At 41.2% G+C, this 18,449-nt stretch overlaps 1 protein-coding gene across 13 annotated transcripts in view; it reads right to left on the reverse strand.

Moving 5' to 3' along the window:
- The window catches only part of ptpn13 (protein tyrosine phosphatase non-receptor type 13), a 367,703-nt gene that overhangs the window by 275,453 nt on the left and 73,801 nt on the right, over positions 1-18,449 (reverse strand). For all 13 annotated transcript variants that reach the window (XM_038791751.1, XM_038791755.1, XM_038791749.1 and 10 more), the window contains exons 3-4: positions 15,535-15,704; positions 10,648-10,713 (exon numbers count right to left, since the gene is read on the reverse strand). In XM_038791751.1, the coding sequence (XP_038647679.1) occupies positions 10,648-10,713; positions 15,535-15,704 (236 nt within the window). The remainder of the gene's footprint in view (positions 1-10,647; positions 10,714-15,534; positions 15,705-18,449) is intronic.

An 18,449-nucleotide genomic window follows, 5' to 3' on the forward strand; every position in this document is an offset into this window, starting at 1 on the left:
CACAGCAGCATGTTTTAATATTTTATTTAAATAATAATCCCTTTTGCTGTTATTCCTATCAAAATGGATAACTTCACATTTGTCAACATTGTATTCCATCTGCCAGACCCTTGCCCATTCACTTAACCTATCCAAATCCCTCTGCAGACTTCCAATATCCTCTGCACTTTTCGCTTTACTACCCATCTTAGTGTCGTCTGCAAACTTGGACACATTGCCCTTGGTCCCTAACTCCAAATCATCTATGTAAATTGTGAACAATTGTGGGCCCAACATTGATCCCCGAGGGGCACCACTAGCTACTGATTGCCAACCAGAGAAATACCCATTAATCCCCACTCTTTGCTTTCTATTAATTAACCAATCCTCTATCCATGCTACTACTTTACCCTTAATGCCATGCATCTTTATCTTATGTAGCAACCTTTTGTGTGGCACCTTGTCAAAGGCTTTCTGGAAATCCAGATATACCACATCCATTGGCTCCCCGTTATCTACCGCACTGGTAATGTCCTCAAAAAAGTCCACTAAATTAGTTAGGCACGACCTGCCCTTTATGAACCCATGCTGCGTCTGCCCAATGGGATAATTTCTATCCAGATGCCTCGCTATTTCGTCCTTGATGATAGATTCCAGCATCTTCCCTACTACTGAAGTTAAGCTCACTGGCATTTAATTAGCCCGCTCTCTGCCTACCTCCTTTTTTAAACAGTGGTGTCACGTTTGCTAATTTCCAATCCGGCGGGACCACTCCAGAGTCTAGTGAATTTTGGTAAATTATCACTAGTGCATTTGCAATTTCCCTAGCCATCTCTTTTAGCACTCTGTGATGCATTCCATCAGGGCCAGGAGACTTGTCTACCTTTAGCCCCATTAGCTTGCCCATCACTACCTCCTTAGTGATAACAATCCTCTCAAGGTCCTCACCTGTCATAGCCTCATTTCTATCAGTCACTGGCATGTTATTTGTGTCTTCCACTGTGAAGACCGACCCAAAAAACCTGTTCAGTTCCTCAGCCATTTCCTCATCTCCCATTTCCCACTTACCCAACCTGTCCATGTCCCACTCTAATCTCCTTTCATCTTCCTCACAATTTACTTATCCGACCAACTTTATATTATTAAGAGCATTAGCATAGTGGTGCTGTTACTGGACTAGTAATACAAAACCCAGACAGATATAAATTTTTAATACCACCACGGCAGCTGCTGGAATTTAAATTCTATTCATGGATGAATCTGGAAAACAAAATGCTAATCTCATTAATAGAGATCATGAAATTATCAGATTATTGTAAAAACCCTAATACGGTAACGATGTGACTCTAGACCTGCGCAAATTTGGTTCATGCTTACTTGCCCTGCGAAATGGCCTGCCAAATATTTGCCCTATGAAATGACCTACCAAGTAACTCAGGTGTAGGTGCCTCACGACCAACCACTCTATGACAATTAGGAAAAGGCAATAAGTAATGGTCTTTCTAGCGATGCTCACAGGAATTAATTTTGAAAAAATCACAGTGCCCTCATCTAAATCATTAATATAAGTAGTGAGGCCCAAGTACTGCTACTTGAGGTACTCCACTAATTATAATGGCCAACCTGAAAATGTCACACACTTTTCTGTCGATTATTCCAATCCAATCCAATCCCATAATACCTAATATTATGGTTTAACCTCTTATCGAACATCAAATACAATGCTTTTGAACATCTAAATACATTACATCCAATGTTCCCCCATCTCTACCTTATTAGTCACATCCTCAAAAAAAACCTCAACAGATTCATCAGACATGATTTCCCTTTCATAAATCTATGTTGACTGTGCTTCACCATATTATAATTTTCTAAGTGCCTTGTCACCATGTCCCTAACAACAGATTTTAGTCTCCCACTAATATTAGACCAATTGGCCATTTTCTCTCCCTCTTTCTTTAATAGTAGGATATTGCTTCCTTGCAATGCTTTGAAACTGCCTTAGAATTGAAGAAATCTGGAAGTTCTAAACCAGGGGTGGGCAAACTACGGGCCGCGGGCCGCATGCGGCCCGCCAAAGGTATTTCTGCGGCCCACCAAGTAATTAAAAAAAAAACAATTTTATTTTTAAAAAAAAATTTTTTTTTAAGGTTAATGGGGGGGGGGTGCTGTTGGGTTACTTACTGGTATAGGGTGGATACATTGACTTGAGTAGGGTGATCATTGCTCGGCACAACGTCGAGGGCCGAAGGGCCTGTTCTGTGCTGTACTGTTCTATGTTCTATATGAGGCGCCCAGAATCATAACCGGGTGAAGTAATTATTTTACTTAATATACTATGCGGCCCTTTGTGAATTGTGAATTTCTGAATGTGGCCCTTGCACGGAAAAGTTTGCCCACCCCTGTTCTAAACCAACTAAGATGCAGAACAACAGGTCTCGGGGGATTTGTCGCCATTTAGTCCCATTAATTTCTCCAGTATTACTTCTTTACTTAAACAAAATCAGTATAATTTCCTCATTCTTGTTAAACTCTTCCTTCCAAATTATTTCCGGAATGTTGTTTGTGGCTTCTACTGTGTGGACAGATACAAGTACTTGTTTTAACCTTTCATTATCCATTATTATAATTTTACCTATCTATGCTTCTAATGGTCCATGCTAATAGGTTCTTAAGATATAGGAGCAGAATTACGCCAAATGGCCCATGAAGTCTGCTCTGCCGTTTGATCATGGCTGATTTCATCGTGGCCTCAACTCCACCATCTTGCCCATTCTCCATAACCCTTCAACCCATTACCAATTAAAAATCTGTCTAATTCCTCCTTAAATTGAATCAATGTCCCAGCATCCACCTGCACTCTGGAGTAGCAAATTTCAGAGATTCACAACCCTTTGGGAGTAGTTTCTCCTCAGTTTTAAATTTGCTACCTCTTATCCCAAGACTGTGACCTGTCTTTCTGGAATGCCCCACAAGAGGAAGCTTGCGCTCCACGACTACTTTATTCATACTTATCATCATCTTAATGTCTTCCTATTTACATACCTATAGCAAAAAGTGTATAATCTATTTTTATACCTCCTGCAAGTCTACTTTTACTTCCTCTTTCTTGATCAAATTTTTGGTCCACCTTTTCCCGAAGTCTAAATTCATCCTAAACTTCAGGCTTACTGTTCTTTTTGGCAATATTATAACCTGTTACTTTAATTTGATACCATCATTAACTCCTTGCTAACCACAGTTGGGTCACTTTTCCTGTGAGGTTTTCATGCCTTAGAGGATTGCATATTTATTGTAAATTAAGTATTAAGGTGGCAAGTGTTAGCCATTGCATGTTTCCCAATTTGCCTTCACCAATATGGCCCTCATACCTACATGGATTTGAGATTTTAATGTCAGTCTTAACTCAATCACTTCCAAGCTCAAATTTAAAGTTCTATTATATTATGGTCACTCTTCCCTGAAGTTCCCTTTAATATAGGTTGTTAGTTAATCTGTTCTTCTTGCACAATATTAGATCCAACATAGCCAGTTTCCCAGTTAATTCCTCAATGTAGTGACCTAGATATCTATCTTGTATGCATTTCATGAATCCAACCTTCACACTATTACTGCAAAATCTAGTTTGCCTGATCTATATGAACATTGAAGTCCCCAAATTATTTCTTAATTACTCTAATTTTCTGATGAAAACCTGTCCTACACTACAACTACTTTCAGGGGCTCTATGAACAATTCCCACCAATATTTTCTATACTTTTTTTTTAGCTCCAGCTAAGCTGACACTACAAATGGAATTAGTTGCCATAACCCATTGGCAGCACTTGTCTCAAGTCATAAGAATTTGTGTTCAAGTTCCACCTAGAACTTGAGCACAAGAAGCAAGCCTAACAATCTGTCAGGAGTGCCGTCTTTTGGATGAGATGTTAAACCATAAGACCAAGGCCCATTCGCCCACTCAGGTACACATAAAATATACTATTCTGAAGAGTAGGAAAGTGCCCTGGCCAATGTTCATCACTTAATCAACACCACAGAAACAGATAATCTGATTACCACATTGCTATCTGTAGACGGCTATGCAAATTGGTTGCCAAGTTTCCCATGTTGCAACAGATTTAAAAAAATTTTTTTTTTTTTTTTTTTTTTTTCAAAAGTGTGCGCAGTAATCACCAAACCAGGCAATAGCTTCCGCAGTGGTTAAATGGAGCTCTCTGAGCCCTCTGCTGAATTTTGTCAGGGGCCAGTCTTCAATGATGTAACTACACTTCAAAAGTACTCATCGCCTGTAAAGCACTTTGATGGTGGTGAAAGGCACTATATCAACACAAGTCTCTCTTATCTTTTTATTTACCTCTGAGGCCACCTCCCTCTTTCTTCCATTCAAGGTATTAAAAATATATCCAGCCTATTTGCTGCAGAACTCTCATCACTCACACCTTGGATTACTATATGTGGCTCTTCCCTAAATTTATCTCTTGCTCGGATATCATGATGATCAGAATTGAAGACAATTCTCAAGATGTGGTCTGGCATAATATAGTTTGAGAATGACTGCCATAGTTTGAGATACACAGTATAGATCTATAATATATAGATCTATAACTCCATATTTTTGGCTTTATAATTCAGAATCTGAATTCAGATTGATGTAAATTGTACAGAGTAACAGTGCCATTCATTACTGCAACCCTTTTGGCACATTCTCCCCGATACAAATTTCTCTACCATGCACCTACAGTTTTTTTGCCTTCAACTAATTTCTTGTTTCCAAACTTTATTCTGAATTCCTACAGTTTGAGTTTGAGTTTAACTACCAGTCCTTCAAATGAAATTCTGTTAAATGCATTTTAAAAGCCTAGAAACAATTCCCAGTTCAGTTAGGATATCATTTTCTGAATCACTGCTGAATGCTGAAGAGCTATTACTATTCAAAAAAATGTGAAATATATTTTCAAATAATGTAAGAATTTTACACAATAATGAAGCAGACCTAATGTGTTATTGGTTGCCTATTTAGATTTTGTCAATTTTTAAATACAGGCATCACATTAACATGTTTACAGTCTATTTGTACCTTCCAATGTTCACTGTGCTCATGAGGGATTCAGCCAATATATTACAAATTCCCTGTTTTTATCTTTTGATTTCAAATAACATTTATTCTTGGGGACTTGTTTATTTTACATTCTTTCAAGCTGTCCAGAACTTATTTTTTACTTCTATCGAAGTAATCCATGGATACTTAGACAATGCTACTTTGCTTAGCCCTCTCTGGAGAGTATTTGGAGGAAGAAATATCAAGAAAATATTACATTCCTCCCCTGCTCAGTTGGATTCTTTTAAATTTCTCAGCCTTTATTTTGTGCTCTTGCTATTAAATTCTTCAGACCATTCTTGACTATATTTCAAATCTCTAGCTTCTTTCTAGGTCTGACAAAACATTCTAAAACATTTCAGATCATTCTCATCTACGTGCTCAACTTAAGACCAAAGCAATCATCACAGGTCCTTGACAAACTCTACTCACTGGCCACCACTCCATGCCCCTCCCCAACTATTCCCTCAAGATTAATTAGGCCACTTTGACTTCCTGTTCGTCCCTCCGCCAACCTTTAAAACTACTCCTTATTCATTACCAGCACTCTACACTTCTACTTCTAATTCCATTGCACTGTTCATCTCTTCTCCTAACTCAGCCAGTTCACTACTGATACTCTTGCATAAACCTTTGTCACCTTCAGATTCAAACATGTCAATTTTCTCCTTGTTGTTCTCTCAAAATCCAGCCTCCAGAAACTCCAATTTGGCCAAGACTGTCACACGTTCTGTGCTGAATCAAGTCGCACTTCCCTAGCATCCTAGTCTTCTAATGTATTCAAGTCAAAATCCTCGTCTGTACCATGGCCTCAGCAATCCTAGATCTGCATTCTGCTCCACCTTTATATTCTTGCGCAACTACTCCATTTTTATGGGTCTAGCCTGGTGTTCATTCCACCCAGTCTTTGCCCTGCCTTTGCTATAGAGTAGTTGTGATCTTACTCTTTGAAATGATTCCGAAAGATCTTTGCACTTGTACCTGTCTCACAGCCTTTAAAATCCTAATCTCTTCAAGTTGCTGTTATGGTCCGAGGGCTTGGATCTCCGCCCCGCCATATTTCTGTTTCAGTACGCCAGTGGGATGCTCCGTTACGCTGGCTGGTCAATGGGGTTTCCAGCCCCTGGTCTCTTCATTCTTGGCTCAACATCGTTTCTAACATACCTATTTGGCAAATTTCTTGAGGCTTTATGTTATGTTAAAGGCAAGTTGTGATCATTGGAATGAAAGAAAAAAAAGGAAAAACAGTGTCGTGCTGTTTAAGAAATTCTCATATCTCTGGGTATGTATTTCTGCTGCACTCCAAATGATGCCCATTTTATTCCATTTGTCTTCTAAAGTGTTAAACTGAATAATTTCTCCCAGGTCCCCATCGTTATTAGGCATCTTAAGCAAATGTTTCAAGTTACTTCATCCTTTTAATGATTATGACCTAACTTCTGGTTCTCAGCATTTGAGTTTCATATTACGATAAATTTGAGTACTATTGTGTTCCGTCCTATTGCATTCTTGATAGACCGGATCATGAAACAGTCAAACAATATTACATTCACCACCTTGGACTTTGCTACAATTAAGAACACAAACTGTGCATCATGGATGGAAAATGTATTTTAATTTCACATTTAAAAATATTCTTATCTCACTTTAGAGCACATAGCTGTCCTTTTCTGATCGGTGGTTTGCAGCAGGTGTTAGATTAATCTGTTTCACATTAAATATCCAATCAGAATAGTTCATTTTGTAACTTTCAACCTCACACAGGATTTATTTTATTAATCTCTCAACTGTCCCTGACATATATTGCTCATAAATTTATTTCCTATTTCTTTATCTTTAAGACATGTTGGGCGCGACTTAAACAAATGGAAACTATGTCCCATGGCATGTGCGATTAGCCGCGTGTTTCCCGGCACTTGCAGCACCGAGAAACACCACGCTATCTAACATGACTACGGTTAGCTATGAGGCCTAAGTGGGGAATGCGCAGCCTGGGACGTGCTTAGTCCCGTTTCCTGCACTGAGGAGCCCCGCTGGCTGAAACTCCTCAGTGCAGGGAGAGGTTTAAAAATGGCGTCCCATTCTCTTAATAATAATCTTTATTCTCACAAGTAGGCTTACATTAACACTGCATATGAAGTTACTGTGAAAATCCCTCAGTCGCCACATTCCCATACCTGTTCGGGTACACGGAGGGAGAATTCAGAATGTCGAAATTACCTAACAGCATGTCTTTCAGGACCTGCGAGAGGAAACCCACAAAGGGTTCCTTGTTCTTTATATAGCACTAGAAAGTGCTGGGGGTTTTGACCAAGGGTGGTATCATGATCAGTACAGGCTTGGAAGGCAGAAGGGCCTGCACGGTAGCACAGTGGGTAGCACTGTGGCTTCACAGAGGCAGCTGTTCAACTCCTGGCTGGGTCACTGTCTGCGGAGTCTGCACGTTCTCCCGGTGTGAATGGGTTTCCTCCGGCTGCTCCGATTTCCTCCCACTAATCCTAAAGAGTGGGGAATTTGGGCATTCTCAATTCTCCCTCCCATACCCAGGCAGGACACCCCCCCGCCCGATTGCAATGAAGGAAAATGCCAGCTTAGCACCTTGGCAGTACCAATCTGGCACTCTGGCAGTGCCACTGGGACACCGTGGCAGTGCCAGGGGCCCACCCTGCAAAGAGGGCATGCACTTGGGGGCCTCCCGTCCCCTGGGAGACCCCTACGAGTGCCGTTCCGTCTGGTCCCCATTTTTGGAGACCAGCACTGAAGGCATTCTCCCACGGTCTCCAAGGAGAGGATAGATCCAACACCTTAGTTACCTCTGGGAACTGCATAGTAAAAAGTGAGACTAGCTATTTCACTAATATGGAGATTTGCCAAAAAGTGATCTCACCCACAATGGGCAGGCTTCACATCGCAAAATCGCATTAGATCTTGCAAGTCATGGTGAGTCGGGTAGCTCCCGGGAGCCGCTTCTCCCATCATTTACCAGCCAAGCAGCGCCATGGCGCACTGCTTTTCGGGCGCAATGTGGCCGGTAGATTGCACCCCTAGAATTCATCATATCCTCTGTGGTCAGTCACATTTCTGATACATTGACTGCCTCAACAGTCTCCACCTGGTAGTATATTTCTAATACTTTACGATAGGTAAAATTCCTTTCTCCCACTGTTAAGAACCTTCTGCTGTCTCAGCCCTACTCTCGGGAACGCTCTCATTAAACCATTCCAACCTCTAATTTTCACCCCAGATTAAAAATTCTTTTAAAAAAAACTTTTAAAGTCTCATGTTTTCAACCAAGTTTTCAGTCACCTCTGCTCATCGCTCCTGCTAGTTTCCAATCCTGTCTATTTATTTTTTTTATTTTCCCGCTGCAGCCCTCCTCCTCCAAAGGTACTTTGGGATGCTTTGTATGTTAAGTGTGTTATATAAATGCAATTGCTGTGTTTGGTGTCTGACTCCTTTGTGTTTCTCAACTGCACGATATTGCCTGCCTTGTAGACTACCTTGACTACTCCATGCGGAGTATCTGTCAGGATTTGTTTTCATTCATATGTGCTCCTGACCTGTTCATTTAGTTTAGATATTCTTGATATTTTCTTCTACAGTAATTTTAAAACACAATTGCATCTTTGGCTCCGTGCATCTCTGTTCTCCTGTATCAGTTTTTGTTCCAAAATATTCCCATTTACTTCTAAAATGTAACTTCATTATTTTCACACCAGGCTGCCAATACCTTATTTACATCCTCGATCTTGCTGGAGACCTTCTCTCCTTTACTCAACACCGGAAGGACATCAAAAAACATTTTCCACTCTTCGCCTTTGATTTTCAAGCTAACATTTTTATGTGAGAAATTTACAAATGTTATTTCTGACACAATCTTTACTCCTTCATCTACAACAACCATCGAGCCCTTTCATGTCCCCTTTCTAACCTTATAACCACCACGCTAGTTTCAAAGAACTTCCCATCTTTCAACTACATCAAACAGGTCTTTACATCTCTGAGCAAAAAGTCTCTATGAACTAAAATCTCCCTTTGCCACTTAGTCTGTGCTGTTGTTCTATCCACATTCTCCGGTTTTGCCTCTTCTTCCAGAATTTGTTTTTCTCTGATGCGTTGCTTTTATCTGATTATTATTAGCGTATGCTATTTCCTCATTGGTATGATTTTGAGAGTGACAAGCATCCTTACATTTTACCATTAGCAAATATGCCCATTCCCTTGGGAGTTCCCTCTACATGTCTCCTTTTTGTGGCAACAATCCATCTGGTTGCATTGGTCTTCATTGGCCTGTGATGACTCATTTGCTGAGTCTAATTTTCCAAGGCTTCTTTTGAGTTTGTTTGTCCTTTATAGGAGCTCAAGATTCCCTCAAGCTTTAATCATTACAAAAGAATTTTCACACTTCTCCATCTATCATATCTACTTTGCTTATTTATAACCATGACACAGCTAACCCCTTCCCTTTCAAAAGCAATTCAAAACATTTTCTATGTTAAATGCATAATCTGAATAAATCATTAATCTATGTTAATATATGGGTGATAGATACATTGCAAACATGCACAAAATAGTGGTTTGATAAAACATCTTTGAGGATATTTAATGTGGACTCCATGAAGCAATTGAAAAGTTAATAAGCTTAAACTGCAGTGCTAATTTCTTGGCAAACATACATTTTGTTAGCTCAGAATTCTCAAAATATTGTTGACCAAATGAAACACGTCTTTAACTGCACAGTTACTTGTGGGCAAAGAATAAAAAACTTCTTCATTGCTGGTTAGTATTTCTAACCAAGTCAATTCACACACTGAGTGAAAGTAAATATCGACCCAGCATTTTTACAAAAATATAAATATTTCATCATGAAATCTGAAAGAAATAATAGAAAATATTGCAAAATAAAATAGACTCCTTTGTTTTATAATGCCAAAGAAATAGCTCAAGTCTGAAATCCAGAAACAACATCTACAGTGGCAAATAAAAAATACTGCAGTGGCGACAGTGAGGGCTGGCTAGGCATGTAGCCCAGTTGCACAAGTCAGTGAGACAAGAACTCAATAATGGACATGTACATACATACCTTGCTTGCAGTTTCCAAACGATTGAACAAGCAAAAGCTATAAAACTCTGATCCCCTGTATAGTACTCAAGAATAGCATGAGGGTTTTGTGAAGTCCATCTTTAAGTAAAGATTCCGCTGAAGAGTACTCTTTCTTGTTTATTAGTGGCCCAGGAAAGTTGAAAAAACGTATTTGTCGTGTCAGGCAATGTCTCTGTGTCTGTCTTGAATACTGGAGTTCTGTTCTTTAGAATGCCATTAGAGTACACCAAAGGGAGGGGCATACATAGAAAGTCACAATATAAAAGAAAATGCATCCTTATATATGCAGAAACGGGGGGTGGTGGTGGTGGTGGTGGTGGTGGTGGTGGTGGTGGGGGGGGGGGGGGGGGGGGTGTTGACTTGCCCTGAAATTACAACCCTTTAAGTCACAACTGTATTTGGGACATTTCCCTCAAATAAAGTACATACACGTAACGTACCTGGTTCAAAGGTACTTTACACTCACCTGGTCCAGAGGTATTTTATAATCAGCTCCCCAATACAAAGTCATGCCAAGAGAATACACGTGCATCTGCAAAAATAAATCACAGTTTATTTTACAAAGTAAGAAAAATCATTGTGACGTTGGGAATGTAAGTTACATCTCAATATCAATGTAAACAGCTCCTGTTAGCCAAAAACAAAAGGCAAAGTGCCGTTGGATAGTGGCACTGCAGCCACCAAGATATACCTCGTTAAGCACGCCATTTAAGAGCAGCACGGTGGCCCAGTGGTTAACACTGCTGCCTATGGAGCTGAGGACCCGGGTTCGATCCTGGCCCGGGTCACTGTCTGTGTGGAGATTGCATATTCTCCCCGTGTCTGCGTGGATTTCACCCCCGCAACCCAAAGGTCTGCAGGTTAGTTGGATTGGCCATGCTAAATTGCCCCTTAATTAGTGAAAAATAATTGGGTACTCTAAATGTTTTTTAAAAGGCCATTCAGCAGACAGTCCACTGAATAGCGCCATAGTTAAACAAGTAGACCATAAAACAAATCTTTACCGTTCTATTTTTGGAACATTTAATCAATTTAGTCTGACTGTTATTCTTCAACTATGGTTAATAATATAAATGTGGAATTGCTCTTCACAAAGATTTCTATAATTTATTACCTGGAAGATGTCATATTAATGTGATCCTCATGATTCATGTTAAATTGTCACAAATTAAAAGAAGTTATTAATATATGGATTGCTCTTGTTTTTTTTTAAAGAGCAACTTTATTTGAGAAAATTGAAAAGCAGATACCTGTGGCGCAGTGTTAACTTTATACACCACATACAGGACTGTCTGTGCGGAGTCTGCACACCCTCCCCGTATGTGTGTGGGTTTCCTCCGGGTGCTCCGGTTTCCTCCCACAGTCCAAAGATGTGCAGGTTAGGTGGATTGGCCATGATAAATTGCCCTTCCAAAATTGCCCTTAGTGCTGGGTGGGGTTACTGGGTTATGGGGATAGGGTGGAGATGTTGACCTTGGGTAGGGTGCTCTTTCCAAGAGCCGGTACAGACTCGATGGGCTGAATGGCCTCCTTCTGCACTGTAAATTCTATTTATGTTATACTCCACATACAGGGCCAAGTTTAAGGTGGTGGGGGCTCAGCAGTTAACTCAAGCTTGTTAACGAACAAGACTATGTCAGTTTTATCCACAAAGCAACCTGCGTTGATCAAGATAACCTGATCAATTTTCCTGCATTAAATTTTAGGCACTGATTTCAGGCTGGTGACTGGATAGAGTGGTAGATTAGCATATTATTTTTCCATCTCATGGACTGGGGTTTGAATCTTACTCAGCCTAAAGGGATGCAAGTTTCTCACTTTTGTCCCTCCGGCACCTTTCAGTCCTTGACTCAATGTTTTGGGTGCAAGGTACCTCCCTTCACTATCATTTCTGGCAGAGTCTTGATGTTTCCCTTGGAAACTGCTTCAGGTCCCCTCCGCTTTTCCTTCAATGTTTGAAGATCTTCTCAAAATTCATATCTCTGACGTAGCTTGGGTGTTCATTCATTCATCTGCCTCTATCTGTGCTGTATTTCAGAATATTTAAAAAATGTTTACTATTTTTTTCATTTGTGTATCTCTCTCTCTCTCTCGCTCTCCCCTTCCAAGGTTTCTATATGAATGAACTTTAAATTGGTTAAGAGTTGATGACACAAAATTTCTCAAGGTTACCAAATCACAAACTTGGAGAGAGACTACATGGTGGATGAGGGAAATGTAGAAACTACCAGTTTTACTGTAATCTTTGAAGATCAATATTGCTGCTAGTTGCTGAGGAAAGGGTAAAGGGAGCATTTTATACCAGACCAAGGGACACTAGCTGAAAAAATACCCATTACATTTTAAGTCTATCCCTTTAAGACAATCAAATTTCACTATAAACAACATTATTTCTTCATCTTCCGAACTTTCTACAACTTCAGTTTTAAACTACTGTTTGCCAGACTAAGGGAACTAAGTTAGTTATTGTTCAAAGATTAAATAGAAATTCACACGTTAAAGTCACCTTTTCTCCCAGGTAACTGTAAATTATTTCTGAGGCAGAGAAGAAGCAGGTCAAATTTCTGAGACCACTGAAGACCTATTTGTTCAATGTTTAACCACAGGCACTCGAGAAAATAACCAAAGCAATACTTCAACTTCCCTTATGGCACAGCCTGTCAGGTAGTGCATTAGCGGAGCTGTGTAAACTTGGAGAATAAAAAGTTCCACCCAGAGTTCGTTGGCCAATGACTTAGCCAATGAGAATTGAGGCAGTGGTGGAGACTTCACAATTGGTTTCAGTGCCCTTCAGTTAGAGGGCAGAAAAAAAATCCCGAAAAAAAGTAAAAGAAATAAAGATACAGGAAACAGAAAGAGAAGAGAAACACCTATTGTCCACCCTGAAAGAATATTTTCACAAACAAAAATAACTGCTGTGGCAATCAATAAAAATAATGCTGGAGGGATGAGTACAGACAGATATTCAAACATATGTGCATGCTCATTCCTCCAGGATTATTTTTATTGATTGCCTTAGCAGCTATTTTCAGTCAGTTCTGTTAATCATTAACTTATGAATCACATACAAAAGTCTATCATAGTTACTTTAGAAAAACTGTTAAAAGCATTTGTGGCATTTGACATTTTAACTAATTTTACTACTGCAACCAATGGCCAACTTCTCTGTTGTGTGGCAATCTCATTCAGTGATTGGCTAAAACAGGGGTTGCTTGACTGGGAGTCAATATAAGTCAATGAGCAAGAGACGGATGGCCGGGTTTTGGATGACCTCAAGTTTCTTCAGGGTATAATGTAAAAGACCAGCCAGGAGTGCATTGGCGCAGTCAAGTGTAGAACTAATGAAGACATGAAAGAGGGTTTTCAGCAGAAAATAAGTTGATGCCAGGGCAGAACAGGATAATATTAGAGGTGCAAATAGGAGACCTTAGGAATGGCACAAATAAGAGCCATTGTAATCAAAACACCTTGCAATCCAATCTGATGCCAGTGCTATGAACAGACTGGCTTAATCTTAGACTGTCGCCAGGAAGGGAGATAGAGGTTGCTGGAAGTCTCACCCTGCTCTATCGGCGAGTTCCCCATCGCTATCCAACCATATTTAGTCACTTTTTTGGGCCTGGGGAGTTTCTCGCTCGTCAAGCCCACACTTAGAATTATATTAATCACTGGTGAGCTGAACTTTCCGGCCAGACCGGCTCCCCCGAGATCAGGCTACCATTTTGAAAGAGTACCCCGATCTCTACATATGCTTGTGGGTTCTTCCCCACCCATGGCAATGTCATCCCCACACATATGGGCATTACCCGACACACCCCAGGATGACACCCAGTTATGGGCCATTACACACACACCCCCCCCCCCCCCCTTCATGGGGAACCCTTCATACCTGTCCTGCATCACTCCACCCTTCATACGTCACCCCACCTTCATTCATGAGCATGTCTCCCCCCCCCCCCCCCCCCCCCCCCCCCCAAAAAACAAGCCCTGGCCGTGCCACTTTGGCACCTGGGAACCCTGGGCACTGCCTTCCTGGAATCCTGCCATTTCTCCTGCTGGCTTTAGAGTGCCACCCAGGCACCATGGAAGTGAAACAGCCAGCAAAAAGGATTGCAGCTGGAAGAAAGAATGGAAATGCCTCAACCAAACCACAGAATACCTGAATCAAAGAATCAACTACTCGCATGCAGAAGTCAACTATACTGTGACAGCCGCCACACTTTATCATCTACTGCTCGCAACTCAAAGACTGTTCCATATAACTTTTTATTTATTCTTACTTACTACTGGACTCGATTCTTATTTCTAGTCCGTATGGATGTAAATGCATGTGTTTTACCATTTCGCCTTACCTTTTAGTTAATAAACTGACTATCTTAACGTAAGAAAACCCGTTAAGTAGCTCATTTTTAAAGATAACGGTTCGGTCTGGGAATGGTCTCCAAGGGAAGGAAAGCTTGTTCGATTAAACCTTGTTGCTACTAGCAGAGGGTGGGTGGATAAAGACAGAGAGAGAATCACCCACCCTCACTTGGGTTTGTAACAATTTGTGGATAACCCAGCTGAACAGAAACAAATCCGGGGTTGGAGGGGGGTTGTCTCTTTCGCATGGATATACAGCTTTTAGGGAACCTCACCTGGGGCTGGTTGTAATATTAGATAAGAATGGAACTACTCAGCTGAACAACTGTGTAGAGGTGTTGGAGCAGGATGGCATAGTCAACTGTGTCAAAGGCTGCAGACAGTTTGAGAAGGATAAGGAGGGAAAGTCTATGTAACGGTCACATAGGATGTCACTCATGGCTTTGCTATGAGCCATGTCAGTGCTGTGACAGGGGCGGAAATCCGGTCAGGCAGATTCAAACATAATTGTCGACAGCTCCCAGAATTGCCATAGGCAAAGTTTAGAAGTGCCTCTGTTTTTGCAGCTAACTGTATCAATGCCACCTTCCCATTACTGTGACTGTCAATTATAAACAGAGCATATTCGCTATTTCCCAAAGTGCACTTCTGGTGAGGACATCATAAAGTTAAACACAATTCATTCTTGAAACAAATGCAAACATCATTCAGCAATTTAAACACAGCTTGAAACTAGATAATGTAAACTTGTATTTTAACAATTCCAAATGTTCCATTGCCTTAAATAATTTGTTTTAGTACACAGTAAAATTCTGCCTGTGGAGCCATTATTTTTTTTTTTTACATGCAACAGTTAGGGAAAGAGTCAGTCTTAGAAATATATACTTAAATATAACATTTACACATCAGTCACATTTCAGCTTTCTGATCATGCACATAATGAATTTAATCAACTTGAGCTTCCCACACACCAGATAGTTTAGTTCCATACCTTTTCAACACGTGAAAGTGAGGATAAAGTCTGACTCTGCAAAACCTCAGGGGCTGTAAATGCTCGCAGATCCTGATTGGAAACATTCTCATCAGTGTAAGAAATATTGCCAGAGGGTAACAGCAGCAGAGACCAGGGAGAGATGATAAAACCTAGCGCAATAGGGTCAGCTATAGAAAAGAAAAAATAACAAATTAATTGCATAAGACATCGGACCCACCTTACATCAAGCAACCCTGCCCCTGCCATCCACCCCACAACACATGCCCTTGCTAATATATGCAAGCAGCTTGCCATATCTGGAAATTATATATCCGGAGTTTGAGGAAAAGGCAAGATAAAATGACACCTGTTATAATGAGCACTACCATTCTTCAAATATTCCTTTTTTTTTTTTGAAAAAGCAATCTTCGTGAACTGCCTTATTAATTTTCATATTACGAGTGCATTTTTCTTCTAAGCTGTTCAATTTAGCTACGACTCAAACTCAGCAGTATCTATTATAGTAGAAAAGCCAAAGTTAATTAAACATAAAGATGACTATATAATTGAGTATTGTGACATTATAAACCACCCAGCTAATAGTATGTCTAGTGATAGTTTGCTAGTATGTTGAAAGTGAACTCACAGCACGTAACTTAATCTCCACCTACCCGTCAGTGAGGCAAACTGTCCCACCGCAAAAACATGCAAGGAAAATGAACATAGTGCGTCAATGCACTATCACAGGTCACAGAACTTTTCCAGTGCAGAAGGAGACCATTAGTCCCATTGTGTCTGCACCGGCTATCCAAAAGAGCAACTTACCTAGTGCCATTCGCACCTCTTCTCCCCGTAACCTTGCACATTACTTTTTTCCAATAGTCCAATTCTCTCCTGAATGCCTCGTTTAAACCTGTCTCCACCACACTCTCAGAGGCCCATTTCAATGCCTAACCACATGCAGCATGATGAAGTTCTTTCTCATATTGCTTTTGTTTCATTTGCTAATTACTTTGAACCTGTGATTTCTTGTTCCTGATCCTTTCACAAGTGGGAACAATTTCTCCCCATCTGTCCAGACCCCTCGATTTTGAATACCTCTATCAGATCTCCAATCCACCTAACCTGTACATCTTTGGACTGTGGGAGGAAACTCAGACACGGAAAAAGTGCAAAATCTACAGAGTCACCCGAGACAGGAATTGATCCCAGGTCCCTGGCGCTGTGAGGCAGCAGTGCTAACCATTGTGCCACCGTGCCGATTTGGAGGGGAACCTCCAGGTGGTCATGTTCCCATGTGTCTGCCGCCCTTATGCTTCTAGATGGTAGCGATTGTGGGGTTGGAAGGTGCTGCCTAAAGAACCTTGGTGAGTTACTGCAGTGCATCTTTTAGATGGTACAAGCTGCTGCCACTTTGCATTGTCGGCGGAGGAGTAAATATTTGTGGATAGGGTGTCAATCAAGCAGACTGCAACACTGAGCATTGCAGAAAACCGTTTCCCAGCATTTGCCAATCTGAATAACTATCTTTGATCCCGACTCTTGTTTTTCTTTTTTCTGACATTGTATGTTTGGATTTAAGCTGTGTGCAGTACATATAAAAGTGTTATGACTTTTACAAACATAATATTCAGGTATTGCTTTACCCTGCTTAGGTCAGAAACTATCATCCATTAAAAGAAAAAGAAAAACCCAAAAGACAAGTTAGAATTAAGTAACAAGTAAATTATACAGCAAGAAATCACATAAACAAAAGAGCATAAAAAAGGCTACTTTAAACACAGCCCACTGCCTCCAACTTTTAATATAGACCAAAATGCCCCGAGAGGTGAAAACCACAAATAAAACTTCAAAGTAGATACACAGACATTCTCCCTCCCATTCAAAAAGAAAATCAAGCAAAAACTCTTAACCAATATCTTATATCAGTCTATACCATTCAAAGCTGGACAGTTTTCCTCCACAATAAAAAGTTTCAAATGGCAATTCCTGATTGAAACACACCATCAGTGGACAGAAATGCCATAATGTGAATTCCAGCCCATTAAAAGAGATACTCTTCACAAACGTTTTTTGGGGAATCAACAATGACCGAGAATTGATTGTAGTCTATGTATACTTTCAAAAACAATGACCAGGATTCTCCGACCCGCCGCCGGCTTCCCCATTCTCCGGCGCAGATTCACAGCCGCCCTCGGGATTCCTGCGTGCCGGTTGGGGGCCGTTGAAAGCAGCCCCCCCCCCCCCCTGGCGATTCTCCGGGCCTCGATGGGCCAAGTGGCCGACGGGTTTGGCCAAGTCCCGCTGGCGTGGGTTACTCAGGTCCCACACGATGGGACCTGGAAGGTGAGTCTGCGGGGGCCATCCTGGGGGGGGGGCACGGTGGCCTGGCCCATGATCGGGCCTGCAGATCGATGGGTGGGCTGGTTCCATGGGGGCCTATTATACTTCGTGCCGGGCCGCTGTTGGGCTCTGCCATATTGCCCGGGGGCCGGCGCAGAGAAGGGTACCCCCGCGCATGCGCGGAAATACGTTGGCAATAGCGCACATGCACCAAAATATGCCGGCCGTTCCACGCATGCAAGAACTCGCGCAAGCCATTCCACATAGCTGGAGCTGTGGGGACCACTCTGGCGCCAACCTAGCCCCCTAGGATGGGGATCATTCGCCATTATTGGGGACCGTTGACGCTGGAGTGGTTGGCACCGGCGTGGGGACATAGCCCCATTATTGGAGAATCCCGCCCAATGTTTTATCTTTAAAGTAAAGGTTAGATAGTTATAAGACCTTTCAATGTAGACTTCTTAAACTACACAAGGTTTGATCTTACATAAGCTCATTATTTTCCTCATCATTTCTTCTTCCACTGACTGTTGGCACATTCTCCATGCCTTGAGCAGCCATTACACACCTTTGTGACTACATTTAGTCAC

This window comes from Scyliorhinus canicula, chromosome 3 (assembly GCF_902713615.1).
Source record: "Scyliorhinus canicula chromosome 3, sScyCan1.1, whole genome shotgun sequence".
Taxonomy (NCBI): Eukaryota; Metazoa; Chordata; class Chondrichthyes; order Carcharhiniformes; family Scyliorhinidae; genus Scyliorhinus; species Scyliorhinus canicula.